Source organism: Atractosteus spatula, chromosome 2 (genome assembly GCF_055471065.1).
Source record: "Atractosteus spatula isolate fAtrSpa1 chromosome 2, fAtrSpa1.hap1, whole genome shotgun sequence".
Lineage (NCBI taxonomy): Eukaryota > Metazoa > Chordata > Actinopteri > Semionotiformes > Lepisosteidae > Atractosteus > Atractosteus spatula.
Window position 1 is genome coordinate 13902022 of NC_142707.1, and position 25230 is coordinate 13927251.

Sequence of the window (25230 nt, forward strand, 5' to 3'; positions counted from 1 at the left end):
AGGTCTTTCAACATGTTTCCATTCCCACTGGAGGCAGTAACACACTGGTTCACTGTTACACCATTATTAGAGCAGCATACTGCTCTTTTGTATGCCCACATTTCGGGAAGTTTGACCACACCTCCACGGTCCTTCTTCCTGCTTCCATGCAGAAGCTAAAGAGCGTGCCACCTGCAAATAAGATCGTGCAGCAATGGTCAGACGCTGCTGAGCAGGAACTCACAGACTCTTTTGAGACGACTGATTGGTGTACTGTATATTCATAAATTAATCCACTGATCTAAATGAGTATACAGAGTAGGTCACATCCCACATCAATTACTGTGTGGACAGATGTGTTCCTATCCCAATCAGAAGCACTGGATGAACAAAGACATTTGCTGCAAACTTGAAGCGCACTCTGCTGCCTTTCAATCAGGTGACAGAGAGCTGTATAAAAAATCAAGGTATGACCTGGAGAAAGCTATTAAACTGGCAAAATTGCTACACTGTGTCTTCATACACTGGAGTCTCAATATTCCTGTAAAAAATGTGCTAGATTTGCAACAATCATCTAACTTTAGGCAGAATTATCTGAACTGATAAATCATCTAGTTTCATTTCTTTTCTGTAGGACAGAACGTTTTTATAATTGTGTAACATGACAGGTTCGGCGAGGATAGAGAAAGGAACTCAGGCTCTTGTTAAATAAGAACACGGCGCTTTATTATTCGGACATGCATCGGGCACAGCAACCATAACAGAGGGAGAGGAGACACTAACAGCCTACAACACACTGCGTCAATTCAGGTACAGTTACACAGGTATAGGGTGGTAATTGGGTACATGTGTATAAGGGGTGCAAAACCAGGGAAACTATTTACATGAGTCCTGGCGATCTCACGACTGTGTAAACTGGTTCCACAATTGGTCAGCGCACTTGCCAGTGGCTCTCCTAGTCCAATTGATTGAACCGATCTACCATATTTCATGTCTTTCCTTTTGCTCTTTGAATGTTATTGCTCTAATCTTGTTTTATACAAATGATCTTATTACATTTTTTGCCAATTTCACAAATGCAACATTCCAACAAAAAAGAAAATTGTAAGTACACAATATACTGTAGAATGCTGAGTGATTATACAGTACTTACAGTACACTGTATATAAAATATGTGAACAACATTTGAAATTTCACAATCTCCATTATTCTAGGATTATTAAACAGGGTTTCTACATTCTGAGGAGTATATGTAATCAGTATATTGTTTTTGATTTTCAGAGAAAAACAAACAAAGCAATCAAACTTGAGTCTGCATTTCCATTTCTTTGCTCTTCTAATGCTACTGTACCTTTTTCAATGTCAGTTTATGGAGATCCACATACAGTAGCTATACCAAATCTTGTCATTCATATACAGGGTTCAGGCAAATGATTTAAAATTTTTAAAACGTAGTAGAATCTTTTATAACCTGAGCCAACAGCCACTGTCTGTTGGTGAACTGTGATCTCCACCTCTATACAAAGCAATTCCAAGGCCTATTCATTATTGATTGTGGCAACAGTAGAGAGTAGTGGATGAGGCTTTGGGAGCCCTAAAGTGATCACCGTTCTTCTACTCTTGAACAAGGTTCAGTATATTACCAGATTACTGCAGCAAATTTGAGCTGTGTTAATGGGTACCAAAATATATGGGCAATATTTCACTTTAGGTTTCCATTATAAGTGCTTATCAACAATTCTTAAACATATTAATGATTATATTGCAAATTATAGACTATTTGTTGTCTTTAAGTCTATGTAAATCTTTTTAATAATTATTAATACACGTTTTATAACTATTTACTCCCTTTACATAACTTGTTCTGTTCTTTACACCTCTGCTCCTACCATATTCAATGCCCCCATCTACCATCTCCTCTCATTGTGTATTCTCATCTTGTTTATTTGTTTTTATTTTAGTTGTGGTTAATCTGTAAAGCGCTTTCAGAAGTCACTTTTAAAGGTGCTATATAAAATAAAGTTTATTATTATTATTTACAAAATCTATCATAACTTGTTATTTTAATGTCAATAGAGACACCTTATAAAATCTTCAGGACTACACATACTGTACACCATTATAAAATGTCTGTCTTCTGACTATTAGTTATAAAATGGATACTAATTATATTGACAAAAATAAAAATAGCAAATGGGTATTATTGATATGATATTGCTTCTATTAAAATGCTATGCTTTTTCTAGTATAACATGTTTATAGATTAGTTATGAGCACTTAAAACAGACATCTAAACAAAAGCGTTACCAACATTTTTAGAGGAAGAAAATTTAACCTCTATAAGTTGCTTTTGATAAAGGTGTCAGTCAAATAAAATAACAATAACTTTTATTCACAGAAACACATCTACGTCATTGTTACAACTCTGGATATAAGGTTTTTTAGAATCTCATCTGCTGATGGGAGAGCATGAGAAACCATGAAAGCTGAACTGTTTTTGTGGTAAAGGTACTGTATATTGCATCAAGTTTTGTGACTTAAATGTACTGTACTATGCATCCCACTGATTAGAGCTTTCTTTTCAGAGATTTTAGAATAAATTAAATGAATTCACAGTAATTAATTCCTTATGATTGTTTGTGCATTGAAACATTGATGCATTCAGTGTATGTTGGAGACTGAATCTCTTCTGCTTGGGATGAAAACATTGGCTATTTAACGTACTTGCCGTAGTTTCCAATGTTATATAAAGGCAATCACAGCAAATGCCTCATCTAAGCTCCCCTACTGATAACCCTAACTCAGACCTCCCTCAGTTTTAACCCTGAAACCTCAGCCCAAACCTCAACAGCATCATTCATATGAGAAAGCCACCATAATCACGGTGTTCCAAAATTGCTTGAGGGCTGCAGTTAATAGCACAGAATTCTTTAATGTACATGGCTATGTCAGGAAATGCATTAGTTTTGTCCCTTTATTCAGCTCACATGTGATTAAAAACCATTGTACATTCTGTGAAGGGGACACCCCCTGTTCTATTTTAAATAGACCCTTAAACATAAAAAAAACATTATTTCAGAAATTTTAAATGAATAAATACTACTCCCAAAATCCAAAAGTATTTTAAATATTTGTCTTTTATCTCTTATTAGTTTTTCATGCTCTGCCACAAGTCAAAATATATAATAAACACTGAGGGTGGGTATGCAGGACAGCATGATTGAAAGGCAGATTAGCACTGGCATCTGTGTCAAATATTCTACTAATTTCTGAAAGTCAGGAAAACAATGTCACAAATTGCTACCAGATTTTATTTATTTTTAAAGGGTATGTTTAAAAAGGAACAGGAAGTGTCTCCCTCACAGAATGCAGTTTTTAATCACTCGTGAGCACTGACTAAAAAACTGCATTTCCCGATGTGTCACACACATTAAAGAATTCTGTGAAGTAATATCCACGGGCATTCATACTGTATTTTAGTGCTGTCCACCCTACAGCCACATGCTGCATGTGGGCCGCAAGCAGATTTTCAATTGTTTGCCAAAGCTTGCAGGATTAAATAAATAAATTAATGAAACATATCATATTTTTTAATAATTCATATCTCAGAATAACTCATATCAAAATTTTTTCCCCTTACGTTTTAATGAAGTTACCAAAATAAATCAACTGGAAGCAGATATATATAGATAGTTGTGAAAATGCTGTTAAAACAACAGACATTTGTTTTTCTGTTTAATATAATATATTATAAATGGTAATACATTTTAATTCTTACAGTTTCTTATGTCTGGAAAATGGGAAGTGTAGCAAACACAGTGAGCAAACATCGAACAAAAACTACTAAATTAAAGAAGAAAACTATATGTTTAATCCAATTTGGGAAGTTGAATTTTTGTATATGGTGCCTGTTTGCCACAATTCTGTATAAGTTTTGAAAACGGCCAATGTACAGAGACACTGCACGTTGATGCATGGAGATTTCAAGAAGAATTAATAAACATTTAATATTGTACAAAAATGTCTGCCAATCACTCATAGCTGTTGTACCTTAAGGATTTTACTGCACCACCTTTCAGTTTTATAGCATACTGCAATCCTGCATCAGACTATTTGAAGAATAAAAAAAGCCATGTCAAGCTTCTGTCCATGATACTGCAATGCCTACCATAGTACAGTATACTGACTGACACCTTGCTCATTCTTGAAAGCTACATCTGTAATTACTCTAGTCTCCCTGATTTATATGATTCGTAGTGCTTTCCATTTATTTGTGTGTATTTCACAATGGAGTTTTTAATGAAAGTTCGGGAGGAATGAAGGCAGCCGCGCTCATTCGACACAGCTGCTGCAATTCTCACTAATCCTGACGTAAGCAACCGGTCTCCATAAATATCAAACGTCACCCTCTCCTCTTCCTCGTTCGTTTTCTGCATGGTTCGTTTTCGCCTAGCTCGAATCCGTGCTCCCTTCTCATGGATCTACAAATCCGCCACTCCGATGAAGACCTTTTCTGCAGCACAAGAGACTCTCCTACCCTTCTCGTCCAGTCCACCCCCCACAGCTCCCCTCACCTCCGTCTCATTGCCTTCTTCAGCCGCCGTGCCACATCAGCACCGCTCATCTCCCAGCCAGTCCTCACAAGATCCAACTCCTTGCCGAAGACTGCGTTCCGCCGTCGTAGTCCCTCTCTCATTACAAACCCAGCCTTCCCGTTCCTCCACGGCAAAATCTCCAAATAACCCGCGCTTCTCTTGAGGATGTCCCTGCCGCCGCGCTTCATTCACATCGGCTCCCCCTTCTCCTGGATCATCTCTCGCGATTTCCAACCAGACCGTAGCAAGCCTCCAGAGGATACTTCGAAAACATGGCGTCCATTTTAAAAGAAACGCTTCCAAAAAAAAAACAAGCTCTGTTTTCGCTGTACTTAACCGCAGTCTACACAAGGAAACATCAACTCCCCAGCTTCCCCCGGCGCCCTCTGATGACATCACCCGCGCCGCCCGCGCCTCTGCCTGTCGCATCTTCTGTCTTGTCTTGTCCTGATATATCCGTGTCTGTCTCTTCCCCCAAGCAATCCATTCCTCTGCTGAACAACTGCACCTAGCCTCTTCCACCCAGCCTCCTGCCCTAAACTCCTTGCTGCCGAGTCTAAGGCCCCAGGCTCACGCCCCTCCCTCCCCCCCCCTTCTCCGCTTAATCTAATTTCTGCACTCTCCTCTGTCTCTACCTCCGGCGTCCAACACGGCTCAAGCTCCGCCAGCTTGGTGCCTTCGGCCCCGGTTTCTTTTCTTTCGGCCCATGCTGCTGTCTCCACGGCCCGAAGGCCAGCTAGTAAACGACCCCCATCTCAGCCAGCAGGCGGCCCTTACCCTCCCCCACCCCCTGGCGTCCAAGACGACTCGGCAGCCTCCTCAGTCCCTAACGCAGCCTTTGCCCCTGCTTCAATTCCTCATCAGTCTTCGGCTTCCATATCCCAAGCCACCGAGCTTCAGGCCCCAGATCCGTCAAACCCCTCCTACCACAATCTGCTTTCCGCTCTTCTCTCCTCATCTTCTCCCTTCCCCGGTGTCCAACACGGCATCCGTCATTCCATGCCTTCGGCCCTGGATTCCAATCTCCCCTTTACTAAGGACTTTCCTCTCCGAACAGCCGTTCCTCTCCCAGCTCCTCCTAACACACTAAAGTTTAGTCCTCCTCCCATTCCCTTTTCACTCCGGCAGCAAATTCTGAGGTGCGGACGTCAATCTAGCTCACCTTCTCTCTTCCTCCACTTACAACTCTGATTCTAGAACAGTCGACTGACCCTCACTCTGCTTCAGTCCTTCGAATTTCCGACTTCTGCTTGGCTTTCAGCATTTTCCGCAACATCACGTGCTCCGCCTTTCACCAACGTCGTCAGGAACTCGACGATTACATGCACAGCATCCCCGATCCATCTGTCCTTTTCGAGGGCTCCCTGTTCTACGATTACCATAAGCAGTTCTTGGCCGCCTACTCCAACGGAACCAGCGCACCCACTGGGGAGCCCTCGACATTGAGCTTTACTGCCGCACTTTCACCGGTGTCCAAACTCTTTCCTGCGACTTCTGTTCCTCTTGGACACATTCATCAAATCTTTGCCCAGATACCGTCCGCAAGCCCAACCCTGACTCCGCCCCTTCTCCCCCACAGCATCTATTCTCCCGCCAGGTCTTCTTCAAACCTTCCCGGCCAAAGATGTTCGCGGTCGCCCCATCGTGATGATCAGAGGCCAACAAATTTCCAACATCTTCAATTCCTCTACACGTACCTCTCCCCTTCGTCGCTTCTGCGGCGAAGCTCATGCTCGCTCTGCCTGCCCCCGCCGGCCCTTCCATGCTCGCTCCACCTTCAGCGTTCCCAAAAGACTACTGGCTTTTCCGTCTACCCCAATCGACATCCCCGCTCTTGCTTTCGGCCTGCTCCGTCACCCGACCCCTCTTCCACCCACATCTTACTCGACGGCCTTTCCTTCGGATTCTCGGATTCTCGGATTCTCACCAGGCCCGTGCACACTTCCTTCTTCCTTCGTCTTTTGCAAAAATTTGCAATCTGCCACCACCGATCCCCAGTCCGTTGATTCCTTGCTAGCATCCAAAGTCGAGAATGGTTTCATGATTGGGCCACTTGACTCTTCCCCATTCCCTGCATACCACATCAATCCCATTGGTATAGCGGTCCGTCTGGGCGCCTGGCTGGCTAAGGCCAACATCTCCAGTGCCGTTAAAGTTATGCCTCCTGACCCAGACCTCTGGCACCTCTTCAGAGTTCATTGGCGGAACAAGTTCTTCGCAGTCCGCCTTACCTTCGGACGTAGGAGTAGCCCAAAACATTTTCGGTACCTTAGCCGAAGCGCTCGGCTGGATCCCCTCGAATAACTATAAGCTTCCTTTTCTCGTCCACCTTCTCAACGATTTCCTTACCATAGACTTTCCTCACACCCCACCTGCAAGAGCCTCCACCACACTTCTTTCCGTTTTTAGGAAACTAGGGGTACCCCTTGCCATGGACAAAACAACTGGCCCCTCTCATATAATCCAATTCCTCGGGATCACCCTCAATTCCATCAATTTCTCCGCTTCCCTGCCTCGCGACAAAATCGACAGGATCCAGATGTATATCTCTATCTATTCTTCCGCCAAATTTCGCACAAAGAGGGAACTTCTCTCTCCACTCGGCCACCTCAATTACGCCATGCGTATCATCCCTCAAGGACGGTCTACCTTCTTGACCTCGCCTCTTCCATGCCCTCTCTTTACCACCACGTAAGCCCTTCAGCCAACTGCAAATCCGAGCTCAGGCTTTGGCAGCTTCTCTTGGCCAACTTGAATGGCATATCTCTTTTCTATGATGACCTCCTCTCTGACACTGAGGATATCCAGCTTTTCACAGACGCAGCCCCCTCAGTCGGTTTCGGAGGCTATTACAAAGGCCAATGGTTCGCGGCCCCTTGGCCTCCTGATTCCTCTCCAATCCCTCTCGCCAACCAGTCATCGGCCTTGTTAGAAATATTTCCAGTTGTCGTTGCTGCTTCTCTTTGGGGCCACAATTGGAAACAAAAACCGTCCTCATCCATTCGGCCATCCATGCAGTAGTTCATATAATCAACAAAGGAAGGTCTTCATCCCAATCCATCATGAAATTCCTCTGCCGCCTTAAATGGATTTCTCTCACACATCAATTCATCCGCGTAGCTGCTCACATTCCAGGCCACCTTAATGAGATAGCTGACTCTCTCTCTCGCTTTCAATTCAGGAACTTGGCACCAGATGCAAGACCGAACCCGTGCACAGTACCTCCCTATTCGGAACTCACGTTCCTCTGAATCATCCTTTCCATCGCTATCTCCAGCTGGCCCAGCAAACTATCCTCTAACGGATCGCCCCTCGAACTCTCAATTCTTACTGCACTGCCTGGAAGGGCTTCCAATCCTTCCACCTCTCCGCGAACATAAAATTCCGTTCTTTCGACATTCTCACCGTATCATCCTTCGTTTGCTATCGTAGAAACTCACTCAAGGTACGAGCATCCACCACCAAAGTATACCTGTGCGGCATTCACTCCTTTTCGGCACGATCTGTCCATCCCTTATCCACCCTCAAATTACTCTCCTTAAAGGCTTTCAGTGGCTTGAAAACCACTTCCGAACCTACGTGCACCACTTACCTCAGACATCCTTGAATCCTGCATCAACGTTGTCAGGTCAGGTTACCACTCACCCTGGGTCGACCGCCCTCTTGAATCTTTATTCTTGTTAGCCTTCTTTATCTTCCTAAGGCGCTCAGAAATTACCGCTAAATCCACATCCTTCGATCCTTCTCCTCAACCCTCCCCGTCCTCCCCGTCCAACGGCCGGGAGGTTGGCCCTCAGCCAAGCGGGTTACGCCAAATCTCTACATCACAATAAACGATTCTAATTTCTCCCAAGCTTTCGGCTGCTGTCATTCCTCGTGAAACAAAATACACTCCTTTAACTGTCACGAGTATAGTCCCTCCTCCTTAAGGGTGCTCCAGCCCTTTCACTTCAGACTTAATTCTGTGCACCTGATCCCTTTTCCCAGCCCACCTTAAAAGCCAGGCTCTGACGTTCATCCTGGCTCTGCATCTGGTTTCCGCACCGTGCGAGTCCGGGACCTGGAAGCGCCTGGTCCCGTTAAGGTTTTAATCTCTGTTCCCGTTCCCTGTCCGCCGGTTCCGGCCTGGTTCGTGTTTTTAATTCCTTGTTTGGATGGATCTCCTGGCTATGGACTTTCTTGCCTTTTTGGATTCCCTCTATGGATTACTTTTGGATTGTTTGCCTCGGCCACACCTCCCCCGTGCACCAGTGCACTTTGGACACGCCCCCCTTGTTTTCAGCCCCGTATTCCTGCATGACTTTTTCCTAGTGTTTCCCCACTTCTTCGGATTGTGTCGTCCGCAAAGGTTCCGGAAAGAACTGTTTGTTACATTAACATGAAATTGGTAGTGATCAATTGAACACATTTTGCTCTGACTATGGAATAGATTTTAGCATTATTATCCAAAATTATTTAAAATATTATGGTAGTGATTATTTCAAACTACTGTATGTAAATTTTGGTTCTGTTGTAAGGAATACAGTATTGTCAGAATTTCTTACTGAACAATTTGCTAAAATGAGCTACATTCATTACATCACAGATCATTTTATGAACATTCAATTATAAGAATTTTTGCTTCAATTAAACATATTTTAATACCTATTTTTTGCTGTACGAAGTTGTTTTGTATCAATTATTTTTCTTAATAGCCACTTGCCTTGTAATATCATGTTTTATAATCGAACATCCTCCATGTTTTTTATATCATCTTGGCAGAACATGTTGCCAGTGCTTCAACTGTTACAAAAGCAAAGAAAACAAGTAAAACATTTTCCCTGAAATGTAAAACTTAAAGCAACCTAACAGCTCAACAGTACATTGCAGAAATCCTATAGTGACCAGCACATTTATTCCTGTGAGCCCACTGAGAGTTTCAAAATTTCACAATTCAAAACAAGTTAATGCAAATGTGGAAATGTTCAGGTTTGTAAGTTGTATCTGAAGACTATTACATTAATGTCTTACCATGCTCAGGATTTTCTCCTAATCCAAGCCAAATGAGACAGAACTACAGTACTTACTGTATGTTACTGTATGTTATGTTAAGAAAGTCACAACCATGGCTTTTAGTGAGAGAGCTCAATATTGTAACTCGGATAGAGCTGCTATAAAGTGTCAAGTCTCAAGCATATGCCTGAGTAGGACTTTTGCACATTTCCTTTGTCTCTTTCAAGAAATCATGTAATATGTGTTTTCCATACATTGTTATGTGCCACAGAAATCCACTTTTTTGTCTGTGCTTTTTAAATTAAAGACAACTGTGAACATACAGGTTTAAGGAACAAGAGATAAATGTTATGTTTTTGTCTTCCATTCCTCAAGTATAACTTGTAATGATATGCATGGCATTGATAGCCTACAGGTCAGTTTAACTACACAGGTCTTTGTACTGCCTCTATGCACTATTTGGAGAACTAATGTATATTTTGGTGATTCAAATAAACTGTTTGGGAAAAGAAAGACTGCATGCAGTTAAATTGTTAAAACTGTTACTCTCTGCTTAGGTCTACTAGACTAATGTCATAGTTCAGTTTGTTCTTGTAATTTCTGTGGTTACTTCTAAGGGCTTGCTTAGATAAGAATAAGATATTGCTGTTTTTCAACCAACGCTGTAATAGAGTCTAAAATTCAGTTGTGGTACACGCATCCAATTTGGTGTAAGTACCTTTACAGTGTGAATTACACAAGGCGGTATCACTTCATATTTATTCTGTGAGGGGTGAAACCATGTTTCCTATTTTGGTTCACTGTGCTGTTTTAGTGTTTCATCGTAACATTTCTCCACATTAGAACAATACAGTATTACCTTCAAACATCCTAATATGATGACTCTGTTTATTTGGTTTCATTTACTGAGTAAGTACAATACAATTCCAATTATTTGAATTATTTTTTTTATTATTGTTACCAGTTTTCTATTCTTATTTTATATTTCTGTTATAATTTTGGAATGTTTCTGCTTGTAATTTTTTAATGGACTTGTTTTTGTTCAAGTTATAGTTGGAGTTCATGTAAGATCAGAAGTGTCAGGTATGTTATTTCTTTTCTTTGTATTCCCAAGTACAATTATACAGTACCAAGTGCCACATAGAAGACTTTATCATTCTTTTATCAGGGTTTATGGATCCTCTAGTAGTCAAAACCTTACATTGATTATGATTTCATTTTGAAATATGTTTTAGTAAAAAAAAATCTGTAATTTCTTATTGGGTCCCTGACTTTAATATGAACTGTATCTTGGAAATATTTTACATTTCCGAGCTGTCAAATGATAAAAGACAAACAAATATGTATATCTGGCAAATATGTATAGGTACAGTGAATACAGTACATTGGGAATGTAATAATTAAATTTAAAAAAGAATGCTGATTGGAATATATATACAAAGCATGTATTTGTGGCTTATTCAGAGAGAAGCAGAAATAAGAAAAAAAATTAAAATGATTACACATGATTGTTATATAATGTTTAATAACTATCACTACTACCAATATACTTTTCTGAACATTTTTTAATACCTGTACCTGTAGAGATAACAGCGGGAACCACAATGCAAAAAGGACCTGGAGTAAATATAAAGCTTATTTAGATAAGCACAATTTGTGTGTCAGTTGCTACAGTAACAGAAGCTACAGTATTCAGAGTGTAATTGAAAGCAAAGCTAAAAACAATCACAAATAAAATACGAATATATCTTAAGTGGTTGCTACAGACATTCCACTTTGTATTTTATATTGATAAAAGTGTACTCACCCGTTGTTCAGTAAAAACAGGTAAAATATTCACCTCCATAGGGAAACCTTTTCTAACAATTATTTGTTTATCAGAACTGCATCTGGATACATTGCAGCACTACATGGTTGTTGCCCATTTTGTTCGGACCTGAGTTGAGTTTTAAACCACAGACTATATGAACTTTGAGATCTAGTATTTATATGTAACAAGGATGTGTTGATTTGATTACTTCAAACCTGTTAATGAAATAAAAATGCATTAGCAAGTCTGAGTTCACTGTTTTCTTTGTTGCATTGATCTTTTTTTGAGGAGTGTACTGTTCCCCACTTTTGTATTTTTTTTGTATTTACGGTATATACTACATACATTAAATAAATTGTGCATTAAAAAACAAATTAAAAGAAACAAGATGTGAAAAAACAACCAGCACTAAAATTTCCTTATCTTTATTCTATTCTAATGTCGTAAAATGCACCACTACTGAGTTTTACTGTATTGGACTGTATGATCATCGAATAGAAAGTGAGTAATTGCCTTTCTACAAGAAAGCAGAAAAAAGACATTCATCTTAAATTGTGTTTTAATGCATTTAATCAGTGGCATAACGGGCCAAAACATTTTGTTTAAAACTTAGAAATACAAATAATTAATCCATCCATTTTGTAATGGCCTCATCCTATTCACTGTCACAGGGGTGCCGGAGCGTATCTCAGCAGGCAGACAGAATACACCCTGGAAACACACCTGTCCATCGCAGGGCACACACAGTCACAAACACACAATCAGACCAGGGCCAGCTTTCTCAAAAGCCAATTAACCTACAGTACCAGTAGGTCTTTGGACTGTGGGAGAAAACTGGATTACCTGAGGGAAAACTATGTGAACGGGGGGAAACATACTGTACAAACTGCATGGAGGGCCCAGTGTTACAGGTCAGCAATACTAACACTGCACCGCTGTGCCGCCGAACACTAGACATAATTTGGCATATTTATTATTTCTGAACAACAATGAACATTTCCTTATCACATGTAGAGCTATGTCACGGCTTTAAATGTATTTTTGTCAGTGGGAGATACATAAAGTGAATAGATTTGTGGTTGTTTTTTCCTGCAGGTCTCCTTCAAAAACCTTACATACAATCTCCAAAGAAACAAATTAATATAGAAGACACCATTATGATTCGCTGCAAATTTGGGAGTGGAATTCGCTGCCATTTCTATAATAATCAGAGTGAGGTCCCCTTCAGAACAATGCCATTCAAAGAGGACTTTCAGTTCTGCCACGTCTCGGTATCTATCGAGGAGCTGGTGGGGGAGAAAGAGTTTGGAGCAAGCACTGAAGTCTTTCTGAGCTGTGTTGTTGAGGTGATGGTGGATGGACAACTGACGTCCTCAATGAGTAGTGACTTTTGGCAACTAAAGGTTGTTGGTAAGCTTGGTACTTGAAAGATTTGTGTTACTGCAGTGTTACAATAGCAAACTTCATAGCAGTGCTTAAAAAGTGGAAAACCTAACACAGCATAATAAATGTTTTCAGTAAAGAACATCTTAAAGATCATATTGTATCTTTCCTCCAACAGACAAGCTAAGTCAACTGGGAAGACCTCGTATTGAACCACACTCCAAGCCGGTCAAAGAAGAAGATGTTGTCCAAATGTTCTGCTATGCGGACACAGGAACACGTTGTCATTTTTACAATAATTTTGACACAGTTCCTCTCGTATCAGTGCCCTACAGTAAGGAATTTAATGCCTGCAGCCTGGCTCTCCCTGTGAAAGAGCTGGTGTCAGAGAGACACATTGGGAATAGTCCTGAGATCCTCCTGAGGTGTGCTGTGGAAGTGAAGGTGGGAGAAGCGGTGGCGACCTCAAGACGCAGCCAGAGCATCAGAGTAATTCTGGAAGATAATGGTTAGTAATAGTATTGAAAGTATAGGATTGTTTCTTATTTTTATAGCGAATCATTATCATTATCAACTACTGTACATACTGTAAAGTGCATTCGTGTCATTTACTTTTCACAGTTTTATTTATCAGAAATAAAGACTTCAGGTTTATTATAGTTAAGCACAAAAAGAAAATAATCCATCTACTCATTTTGAAACCACTTTTTCCTGGTCGGCAGATGAGCTAGAGCTTATCTGACAAGCAATGAGCACTAGGCAGAATACACCCTGGATGAGGTGCCAGTCGATCAAAGATACAGACTACAGATACAGACACACTCAAGACAATTTTCCCATAAGTCAGTTAACCTTAAGTCCAATATGTTTTGGACTGTGAGTGGTAATCCATGGGAACACAGGGAACAAACTACATTCAGATTGCATACAAGGTCTAGAATCCAGGGCTCTAGTGCTGCAGTACTGCAAGGCAGCAGTGCTAACCACTGTGCTAAGACCACTGTGCCACCCAAGAGAAATAATCTTGTGTCTTATTTTAATTTTTTAAAAGAGGTTGAAAATCCATGGTGCTCTGTGTTTTTTATATATTTTATGTCACTTTTTCCTTGTCAGAGCTATGAGCGATTCTTTACTTACTAAACAAATATAGGCACCAGTACCAAAATTACCAAAAGTACCAAAATTATTCCAGCTGGTCTCACTCTCCATGAGGAAATTAGAATATAGTTTTATGATACTGTAGTCTCACACCTGTTGAATATCTTTGTTCAGTTTTATTACTGTTCCTTTACTCTTTATCAGGACAATCTGTGTTGATCGGTTTGTGTGTCAGTGTACTCCTCATTATAATAGCTGCTGCTGGATTGACGCTGGTCTGCTGCAAATACAGTATGTTACTTTTTCTTACACCTACAACATTTAATATCCTCTTATACTCCAGAACACAGTACCACTTGCAAACATAGTGTGTTATCCTCTCTTACAACTATGGCATTTAATATCCTCCTACACTCCAGAACACAACATCACTAAACTAAAAGGATTTCTTTTTAAAATGTCTTTGCTCTCAATTTTCATGTATTTTGAGTTTTTCAGATTGAGCATGGCATTTTTCTAAATTCATTTGAATTTAACTTACTGTATTTTAAACGTAATACATGAATTCATAGTAATGAAGGAAATGTAAAGATAAAAATATCTAATAAAGTAGCATTTAAAAAAACATTTAAAGTATTTTAAAAATGCTTTTAGAAAGTAAAATTGTTTTACTTAAAATGAAATTACTAAATGTAGTTATAGTATGTGTTTAAAAGACTGAACCCTGCTGTTCATAGCAATATATCGATTTAAAATACTAATTGAACAGCAGTTTTAACATGATACATTACTGCTACTGTACTTACTTTACACTTACCTCATTATATTAATCAAATCATATTATTTGTTTCAGCACATATGCTAACTTTGTTTTCAAAGACAGATCAAAGGAATAACATCAGGTATGGGTTTATTGTTTATTTTTTAATCAGCTTTTCACTTTCTATTTTCTTTAGTGCTGTGCATGTTATAGTATCAGTATAAGCTTTGAAAGATACCTCTTAACAAAGAAAGTGTTTACGGCACAGCGATCCCCTACAAAATACGCTTAAATTAACATGAATACATTATTTTATTAAAAATACAACAAATTTCCATTTGTTAATATACTGTATCTTTACTGAAACACTGTCATTGTAGCATGCTCAAACACCATGTGTGATATTATCCCAGTACAACACACACTTTGTCTAACACTATTATTTTAATGTTATGTGTCCTCAAAATGTATACCAGCACGAGTGATAAAGCAGAGCTGATCTTAGAAACAGACATTTCCAAGTTAATGTGCAGGAAATACATAAGTACAAAGACCTGTATTATTCATGTGGGCAGCACAGTGGTACAGTTTGGTTAGCATTTCTGCTTCACATTGCTGGGGCAAACCTGAACTTGGAGTTCTATTGGTGCGGAGTTTGTATGTTCTCTCCATGTTTGTCTGGGTTTCCTCTGGGAGCTCTGTGTTCCTCCCACAGTCCTAAATAACAGTTAGGTTATTTGGCTTCTGGGAAAATAGGTCCAAAATGAGAGTGTGTGCATATCTGTGTCTGTGTGTCTGTCCTGCAATGGACTGGCATCTCAGAGAGGTTGTACCCTGTTTCAATTTCTTACTGGAATAGACTCTGGCGCACCTGCGACCCTGAATTGGAGGAAGCGGTTGGAAAATGGATGGACGTATTATTCACAGGCTTAAAGTAAATTACAGATTAATAGTCCATTCCACGGTGCAGAAAAAAATCCTCTGAAATGTTTGAGGTGACTCTGATTTCATATTTTATGTTGTACTGTAAATACAGTATGAATATTCAATATAAGGAAATAAAATGGAAAAATGTTTAGTGATTGGACTCTGAAAGGCTTTAAGACACAGATTTTAATAAGGGCAACAGAAATAGCTTTTAATACGTGTTGAATTTCTAATTATTCTCTTTTTCTAGGAATCATTACCAAGAAAGTAACTACTTAGATATTGATGCAGATGGGAGAGAAAAGACACTGGAGATATCAGGTACTCAGGAATCTAAGAAACTATACTGTATACAAGTTTTAATTTTTCAATTAAAAAGTAAAGATCGAATGCAATTATAATCATTTCAGAAAATAAAGGCAAACCATCTTCTTTGATTGCAATAAAGAAAAAGTGTTTGTTCATGTTTTGTTTGACCATACAGATGACATTTGTTATGAGGTTTAATTAAACAAAACGAATGCCTGTGAAATTCACAAAGACCACATGCAACCTTAGACCAGCACTGCTTTGGTGATTAATGAGTGAGACACTTCTTACTGTTTTTGCTAAATGTATGACAAATCTTGCAGTGTACAAGATGTTGTAAAAGCTGATTATTTTATAAACCAGAAGGAGGATGTTACGACCCCAAGTGTCTAGGGAAAAAGGGGTGTAACATTTAGGATAATTCTTTTGGAAGCAGGGGGGTTTTGGTGAGGGACTAGGAAGCGTGATAAGAAGGGTAAGGAACTAGAGTGGTGCCAAAGGAAAGAAAATAACAAACAAAATGGAGCTGGCTAGGACAGTGAGGGAAAGCTAATCTGACTACAAAAGAAAACCCGAAACACACGGTCTTCGGCGTCTTCAACACCCTAGCTAACCTGCACTGACTACCCTAAACCATACAAGACAAATGGGACTCACCCGTACTAAACTAGTGTACTAATACAAAATCAACTAAGTGTGTAAGTGTACCCAACAACCTAAACTAACCTTATATACAAAAGTTCACACAAAAACACAAGTGAACCAGGAAGACAAATAAGGGAAAACAAGAGTAATAAACAGGAGCAGGGTACAAAAGAACACAAAAGTTGAACATGTAACACTGGGGCAAGGTAATGACAAAACAAGGATGAACACATAAACAAACGAAAGTACAAAGAAACTAACATACAGTAGGTACTACAGTAAATAAAGTTATAAGTTACCTCATAAAAGTAGTTTCCCTTTTCTTCATATTTATGTAAAAACATTAACAATGCATCATAATGGATTCTTAACAGTAAATGTTCTTAACACTGTCCTTACTCTGATTTTTGCGTAGCAGGTATACAGTACCAATCCTTAATCTATGTCTACTTTATGGTTTCTCGCAGATTCCTGCAGTGTTAATGGGCACCAGCAGACTGAAAATGGAAACACAGCATCAATGAATGTACTGTTCATATGTAAAAATTATTTTATTTATGAAGGTTATGTTGAAAACAGGTTGGCCCGGTGGTGCAGTAGTTAGCATTGCTGCCTCACAGCACTGGGGGCCTGGGTTCAATTCCAGACCTGGGGTGCTATCTGTGTGGAGTTTGTATGTTCTCCCTGTGTTTATGTGTTGTGCACTGCAGAAGGATACTAACAGTTGGCTTCTGGGAAAAAGGGCCCTGGTGTGAGTGTGTATGTGTTTGTGTGCAATGAGCTGGTGTTTTGCCTGGGCTGTATTCTGCCTTGCACCCATTGCTTGCCAGATATGGCTCCATCTTCAACGTGACCCTGTATTGGATGAACCAGCTTGGAAATAGATGGATGGATGTTGGGTACAGATCATTCCCACATTTCTGATCTTGCTTCTCTAGCTATTGATAGTACATGACCAAATCTAACTTCCTGTCACCACTGCTTAAATCTCACATCATTTCAGCACTAATAGAATAAGTGTTAAAACCTATTTTCAGATTGGTAATCTTAGATTTATTTGTATTGAATTTTGGTCTTTACAGACATCTTTACAGATGTAACTATGACATGCAGCATAATGTTATGAAATAAGAAACTATCAAAATACACTAATACCAAGTAATGAGCTTTTCTTGACCACTACATTAAAGAGTGATGTTTTATACACCAGAGTTGAATTGAATAATGTGAATAATACAGGAAAGTGATTGTGGTACAGCCTAGATGTTGTGATTTTTATAGTGGACAATCATCATTAATTGATTAATGTTAGGGATTTCTCCAGATCTTGGTGTAATAGTGACCACTATGCCTTCCTGGGTACTTGCAGGGTCACAGTGAAAGCAGGGGCAGACAAGAAGATCATTCAAACTAAGTCTTCTGTAAGGCTTTTGTAGAGCTATTAAATTGTAAGGGTTCTGATGGTAGTAAGAGTGGAAGGGTGTCCCTGCACATTACAGTTGTTGTTGCTGTGAGTCAAGACATAAAGAAATTGTCAATTCCCAGTTTGAAATGAAACAAATGACCTCGTAATGTTATTTTAGAAGGAGAGTTCATGAAACGTTTGCTGTTTGCTATTTCTATAGACTGCAAAGAAGACAGAGAGTGAAGTGTGCTATGCCTCAGTCAACTGGACTAAACAACTAAAGAAACCAGCCTCAGTGATGCAGGTCAATCAATCTGAGGAGTACGCCACTGTGAAATTCACAAAGACCACATGCAACGTTAGACCAGCACTGCTTTGGTGATTAATGAGTGAGACACTTCTTACTGTTTTTGCTAAATGTATGACAAATCTTGCAGTGTACAAGATGTTGTAAAAGCTGATTATTTTATAAACCAGAAGGAGGACAACAAAAAAGAGCACATGGGTTGTTGATTTCTCCTTGGTTAATTTATTAATGATAAAATTAATGATGAAATAACAAGCAAAATAAAAAGGTACCAAATGTTCAATGCACTCAGTTCCTTGACCTTAATATCTCTTTGGCCTTTCTTCACACTTTATTTAAATGTGTTATATTACTGTATATTGTTCACTATTTTAATTTAATTCTGTCAAGCTTGTGGAAATTTCCTTCAAGTAAAATATTTTGAAAAAAATGACTGATATTGGAATTTGTAGGTGAAATAAAAAAAATATACAAAAATACTGTAATATGGCCTCCTGCACACTCAGTACAGAATATTCTAGCATAGTATGAATGTACATTTATAGCTGAATAGTCACAGCCATTAAGACCTTCTGGGTGCAAACCTGTTAAAAACTCCACATTAGTTATGATTTCGGAGAGTTTTGGCTGCATGAAAACATTATCGAATCTTTTATCAGTGGTTTTGATTGCTTCACACTTGTTTCACATTTTTTGGGAGAACATGTCAAAATCTGATGACTGGAAGGCTTCAGCAACCCTGCTAGGTTTAAGGTTTAAGACCACTTATTTTGGGGATTTGGGGGTCCAAGTCAGCTTTAGGATGAGTGATAATTAATGTACAGTAAGTACATTAAGTGTACAGTAAGTGTTATTAGAATGAAATGGTTAAGGTGTACATGTAATTGTACTTGTAATTAATACTTGTATTACTTATTCATGGTGCAAAACGTTTGGTGACAGAGGTGTGGTTAAAGATGTCAGCCAATTGAATGTAAAAGCTTCCAGCTTCAAAGCAGAGGGGGTGTTTGCTGAGATGTAGGGGATCCCTTGATCAAAAACAATGGGAACATTTACCTTGGTTTACCTATTTAAATAAGTTAAATGATTGACAATGAGAAGTCCAGAAACACTCCATAGAAAATTACATTAGGACCTCAGGGGAGAAAAAAAGACAAGAGAAGATGCAGAAAGGGATAGAGGATAAGATCAGAGGAGAGGAAAAAGAAGAGGAAGGAAGGTCAGACCACAAGAGAGGTGTCAGGAAGAGTTGAAACTTGAAGCTTGTGCCTGGTGAGAGCCCCTACTTCATGATCATCCAAACAAAACCTGACTGGAGCTAAGTATTTCAACCTTGCTAGAGACAGTTTGCTATTTTGTGTTTATAGGGAACTTGGGTTTCCTGGGTAAAAGATAGCTTGGTTAGAGGCATCTTTCCTCCTTGTGAGTGCATTTTTAGGATAGAGAGATAGGCTGCCATTTATTTTGCGACATTGAGTTTGCAGGGAGAGAGAGATTTAACTGCATCTCATTTATTAAGCATTAAACTGCATTTATTAAGCAGCTAATCTCTTATTGTGGCCTCAGTGGGCATTTTTAAAGAGTTCAATACTTAGTAGCAGTCTGTCACACAACACCTCCTGTATGGGTACTGTTGGTTGGAGGATGTGTTGTTCACAGAGAGGAAAATATACACGATGGCAAGTCAGTACTTAAAGCAAACAAAAGAGCCAGTTTTATTTAAGTTTTGCACACAGTTGGCCACATAAACACTCACTGGGTTTCTCGACCAGGTTTATAAAAAAACAAAACATTGCACAATATCACAAGCACCTTGCTCTCACTAACACTCACTAAGACTCCTTAAATAGGGTTTGGACTGTACCACTTATGGATCAGTGCAAACATAAAATCCCCGAGACAAAACAACACATAGCACAGTAGTTCGAACTACTTGGACACACACATACAGATGCAGCCATTCAAAATGGGTGAGGTATTTCTCGGCATACCCCGGTGGGCGTGTCGCGGTATCACGCGGTGTCACGCGGTGTCACACAGTGTCACGTGGTTAATCGCGCGTCATTTGACGCTCTGCCGGAAACTATCCGGCGTCACCTTGTAAAACCGCCAGGGGGAGCTTAACCTCTCATGTACAGCATTTGAGCCTTTAATTTTGAACTATGTATTACAGCATGTTAATCATCAGTCATTAAAATGTTGGTATATTTTATGAAAGCAAGATTGTTCAGTTGGACAAAAGTACACAACCTACCTTTATCAGAAATATTTATGCATCAAAGCCTTTACCGAAGATATTACTAATAGTATTAATAATGGATGACTTTGGACAAGCTGTATACTCAAAGTATAATTTCTTTAGCACATTTGTACAAGCACTTGGAATCTGTCCAAGCCATACTTTGTCAGGCATTTTGTTTTACTTCAACGGGCATAAAAACTCCCTTGCTTTTAACAGGGCGTTTCATAATTTCTAACTACGAAAATTATTTAAAATGCGACACTTATCATTCAACTAGAGCTCAAAATACCACAAGGATCCTCAAGAGCACAGCAAAGACTGTATTAAAAGATACTTGTATGAGATACATGAGAATCCAGGCTTTTTTTATCAATGCTTTCTTTTCCGTATACCAGATTTTATAGAACCACTTCAGAAGGGTGTCAGCCAGTCAGATTCCAGGAATCGGTACTTTAAAGGAAAAATACACACCGGTATTCCATTTCTCCCTAACGATTTTAAGCATCGAAGTATTTAACTAGCATGTGAAATAGCGTGTGAAAAAGTGGTAGTTTTAAGCTTTTCTGCTAATATAATATGGAATCGCGTATCTAAAGAATTTAATAACGATATGATTATATTCGTGTTCTGCGACAGGGCTGTGTAGGGCTGTTTCGCCTCCCTGTTCATGTGAGTTGTCCTGTAGCCTACTGGTCTACGTGCCTGACTAATAACTCGCAGGTTGTGTGTTCAAATCCAGCTGGTGCTGGAATTTTCTTTTAACAAACATTTCTTCGAAAAAATAGAATAGCGATATTATGGACAATCAATTGACTTTTATATTTCAAAATATCGCAACATGATCGATTCTAAGTCATTTTTGAGAACAATGAATAGTCACCTTCTTCCCTTCTGACAACGGTCCCTGCTTGTGCTTCCTGCTTCTATTGTGTGTGTGTGTGTGCAACAGAGTAAATTTTTATAGGAGAAATGGAGGCTGGACAGTATGCGTTACAATATAAACATTTATATTGATTTAAATCGTGTTCTGATTCAAATCGCAAACGCGTGTTTAATTATATGTGTTTTTTAATCATAATCAGGCTAATGCAACATAAATTGATACAGTATCTTTGTCTTCTAAGTATCTTAATAAACTTTCAGCATAGCTTTCTACCCGTTTAGATTTATATTTCTTGGGATTTTGGGATCAAACGTGGAAGGATTAGATTGTAATACGTTTTAGAAAAGTGTGATCTATACCTGCCCAGACGGTACGCCTTCCTAAACCCCGCCTTTCACTAGTGTCCTGCCTTTCCCCGCGCACCCCAGCCGGGCGCTCTTCGGCCTGTGCCCGGGACGAATGTATATTTTGATATTTACACCCGGCGCGGCACCGAGGGAGCGTCTGCATTTATAACTTAGTTTTTAAAATTAGTCAAGCAATATGAAGCATCTCCTTTTACTTTTAAGTCCCTTAAATACATTGAGCACAGCTTTCTCACCACTTAAGATTACTTTTTTGATATCATCCTTACACAAAGCAGAAACTTTCCGATGACATACGGTACAAGTGGAAAGATTACAGATTTTAATCGTCTTTAATTTTGTTACGTTATACGTTTTAGGAACGTTTCATCTAAACAAACACCACAAAACTATTCTCGATTGTATTTCTGAATGTTATGTTACACCTGCAGTAGTTCACTGTTTTAAATACATCGAATTAAGAAAGTTATGTGTAGCACTTTAGATCTTTTTTTCTGAACCAGGGAAAATCTGATCATGTTTCTCTATAACAATAATAAAAAACTTTATTTTACATATCACCTTTAAAAGTGGCATCTCAAAGCAATACAGTAGATCGAAAAACAGTTAAAAGGGACCAAAGTAAATACCAGACAAATGCAAACACGTTTTTAATAAAATGCTTTTATTCATTCAGCAGGGAGTGAGAGGGACATCCAGCAGAGAGAGACACACACACCGGTTTCCATTGACAAAAAGTAATTGTTTTTTTTACATGTTTTGTTTGTGGACAGACTGTCCACAAATGTGAGACTGTCTTTCTCAGACTTACATTCCTGAATGCCCCCCGCCCCGGTCAACAATCCTAGGAAGAACACGAAACAGCCTGTTAATAAAATTGTTACAATTTTGTTCGGTCAGTTCTTCTTCCCAGAATTTATAGATCGCATCGATCAGTTCCTGCTTTGTGACGGGCTTAGCGGTTTTCCGAACGTAGTCTTTCAACGAATGCCAAACCATCTCTATTGGATTTAGATCTGGGGATTCGGCTGGAGTTTTCACCCAGTTCACTCCTTCTGCTATAAGCCTCGCCCTTGCTGCTGTGTGTTTCGGATCGTTGTCTTGAAAGAGACGGTGCCTTGATCCAAACTGCTCCCTGATATATGGGGCAGCATGCTGTGTGACCACGACTTCCTCGAAGAATACACGGTCCATAATTCCTTCAAAAATAAGAAGTGGTCCCGGGCCTCTTCTAGATATACCCCCCCAGACGTGAACCTTCAGTGGATGTTTGGGCTTTGGCTTGTCCACATATCTCCCCTTTTTACAAAATGCCATTGTTGAAAACTGTTCCAGATCCACTGTTGTTTCGTCGGTGAAAAGTACATCCTGAAATGCCTCCCCCTGTTCAATCCATTGGAGCGCTTGCTTGAGTCTTTCCTCTTTGTTTTTTAGCCTTATGATGGGGCATGTGTTGGTTTTTCTGTATCTCCATCCAAGCCTCCTGCGTACTCTTTTTATCGATGTCGGGCTAATATTCGCACCGAGGTCAGCCCATAGCCATCTTTGGACTTGCATCGCCGGTAGCTCATCATTTTCATCAGTCAGTTTGTCGATAGCTCGCACAATAGGACTTGAAAAAAAAGAGATCAGCAGTTAGTTTTAAAAATAATGTGCGTAGTTGTATTTACATGCAAGAAAGGTATTTTTAGAAATGTATTTACCTTTGAATCGTCCTCGGTTTAGATTCTCTTAACTTTTTGTTCATAACTTTGTTCATGAACAAACAGTGGCATGTTACATTATTATTAGTTTTTTTGTTAACAAGGCTCGCCAGCTAATGTGAATCGAAACCTGCGAGGTGTAAACGACAATTCAAATAGAGAAAAAAGACCTGACTGACAAGCCGATACATACTCTTAGAGTTTGATTAATAGGGAATATAATACAAAAATATAGTACTAAAAAAGGTACTACCACTTTTAAAGGTGATATGTAAAATAAAGTTTTTTATTATTGTTATAGAGAAACATGATCAGATTTTCCCTGGTTCAGAAAAAAAGATCTAAAGTGCTACACATAACTTTCTTAATTCGATGTATTTAAAACAGTGAACTACTGCAGGTGTAACATAACATTCAGAAATACAATCGAGAATAGTTTTGTGGTGTTTGTTTAGATGAAACGTTCCTAAAACGTATAACGTAACAAAATTAAAGACGATTAAAATCTGTAATCTTTCCACTTGTACCGTATGTCATCGGAAAGTTTCTGCTTTGTGTAAGGATGATATCAAAAAAGTAATCTAAAGTGATGAGAAAGCTGTGCTCAATGTATTTAAGGGACTTAAAAGTAAAAGGAGATGCTTCATATTGCTTGACTAATTTTAAAAACTAAGTTATAAATGCAGACGCTCCCTCGGTGCCGCGCCGGGTGTAAATATCAAAATATACATTCGTCCCGGGCACAGGCCGAAGAGCGCCCGGCTGGGGTGCGCGGGGAAAGGCAGGACACTAGTGAAAGGCGGGGTTTAGGAAGGCGTACAGTCTGGGCAGGTATAGATTACACTTTTCTAAAACGTATTACAATCTAATCCTTCCACGTTTGATCCCAAAATCCCAAGAAATATAAATCTAAACGGGTAGAAAGCTATGCTGAAAGTTTATTAAGATACTTAGAAGACAAAGATACTGTATCAATTTATGTTGCATTAGCCTGATTATGATTAAAAAACACATATAATTAAACACGCGTTTGCGATTTGAATCAGAACACGATTTAAATCAATATAAATGTTTATATTGTAACGCATACTGTCCAGCCTCCATTTCTCCTATAAAAATTTACTCTGTTGCACACACACACACACAATAGAAGCAGGAAGCAGAAGCAGGGACCGTTGTCAGAAGGGAAGAAGGTGACTATTCATTGTTCTCAAAAATGACTTAGAATCGATCATGTTGCGATATTTTGAAATATAAAAGTCAATTGATTGTCCATAATATCGCTATTTTATTTTTTCGAAGAAATGTTTGTTAAAAGAAAAGTCCAGCACCAGCTGGATTTGAACACACAACCTGCAAGTTGTTAGCCAGGCACGTAGACCAGTAGGCTACAGGACAACTCGCATGAACAGGGAGGCGAAACAGCCCTACACAGCCCTGTCGCAGTACACGAATATAATCATATCGTTATTAAATTCTTTAGATACGCGATTCCATATTATATTAGCAGAAAAGCTTAAAACTACCACTTTTTCACACGCTATTTCACATGCTAGTTAAATTTAATTTATTTATATATTATATATTTATATCTCTGACCAAGGGAAACGTCTCATTTTTTCAAAGAAATGTTTGTTTCTTGATTGTTATCAAAAATGACTTAGAATCGATCATGTTGTGATATTTTGAAATATAAAAGTCAATTGATTGTCCATAATATCGCTATTCTATTTTTTCGAAGAAATGTTTGTTAAAAGAAAAGTCCAGCACCAGCTGGATTTGAACACACAACCTGCAAGTTGTTAGTCAGGGACGTAGACCAGTAGG

The 25230-nt window shown here is 39.1% G+C and overlaps 1 protein-coding gene across 1 annotated transcript; it reads left to right on the forward strand.

The window, feature by feature from the left end:
• The first annotated feature begins 4739 nt into the window (after positions 1 to 4739).
• Positions 4740 to 18357, forward strand: LOC148839337 (uncharacterized). Its single transcript, XM_088935764.1, has 8 exons — positions 4740 to 4815; positions 12472 to 12786; positions 12938 to 13267; positions 14062 to 14148; positions 14711 to 14759; positions 15795 to 15865; positions 16966 to 17024; positions 18124 to 18357. Exons 1-8 carry the CDS (start codon positions 4740 to 4742, stop codon positions 18283 to 18285), a joined length of 1149 nt encoding a protein of 382 aa, XP_088791890.1. The 3' UTR covers positions 18286 to 18357.
• Positions 18358 to 25230: the final 6873 nt, after the last annotated feature.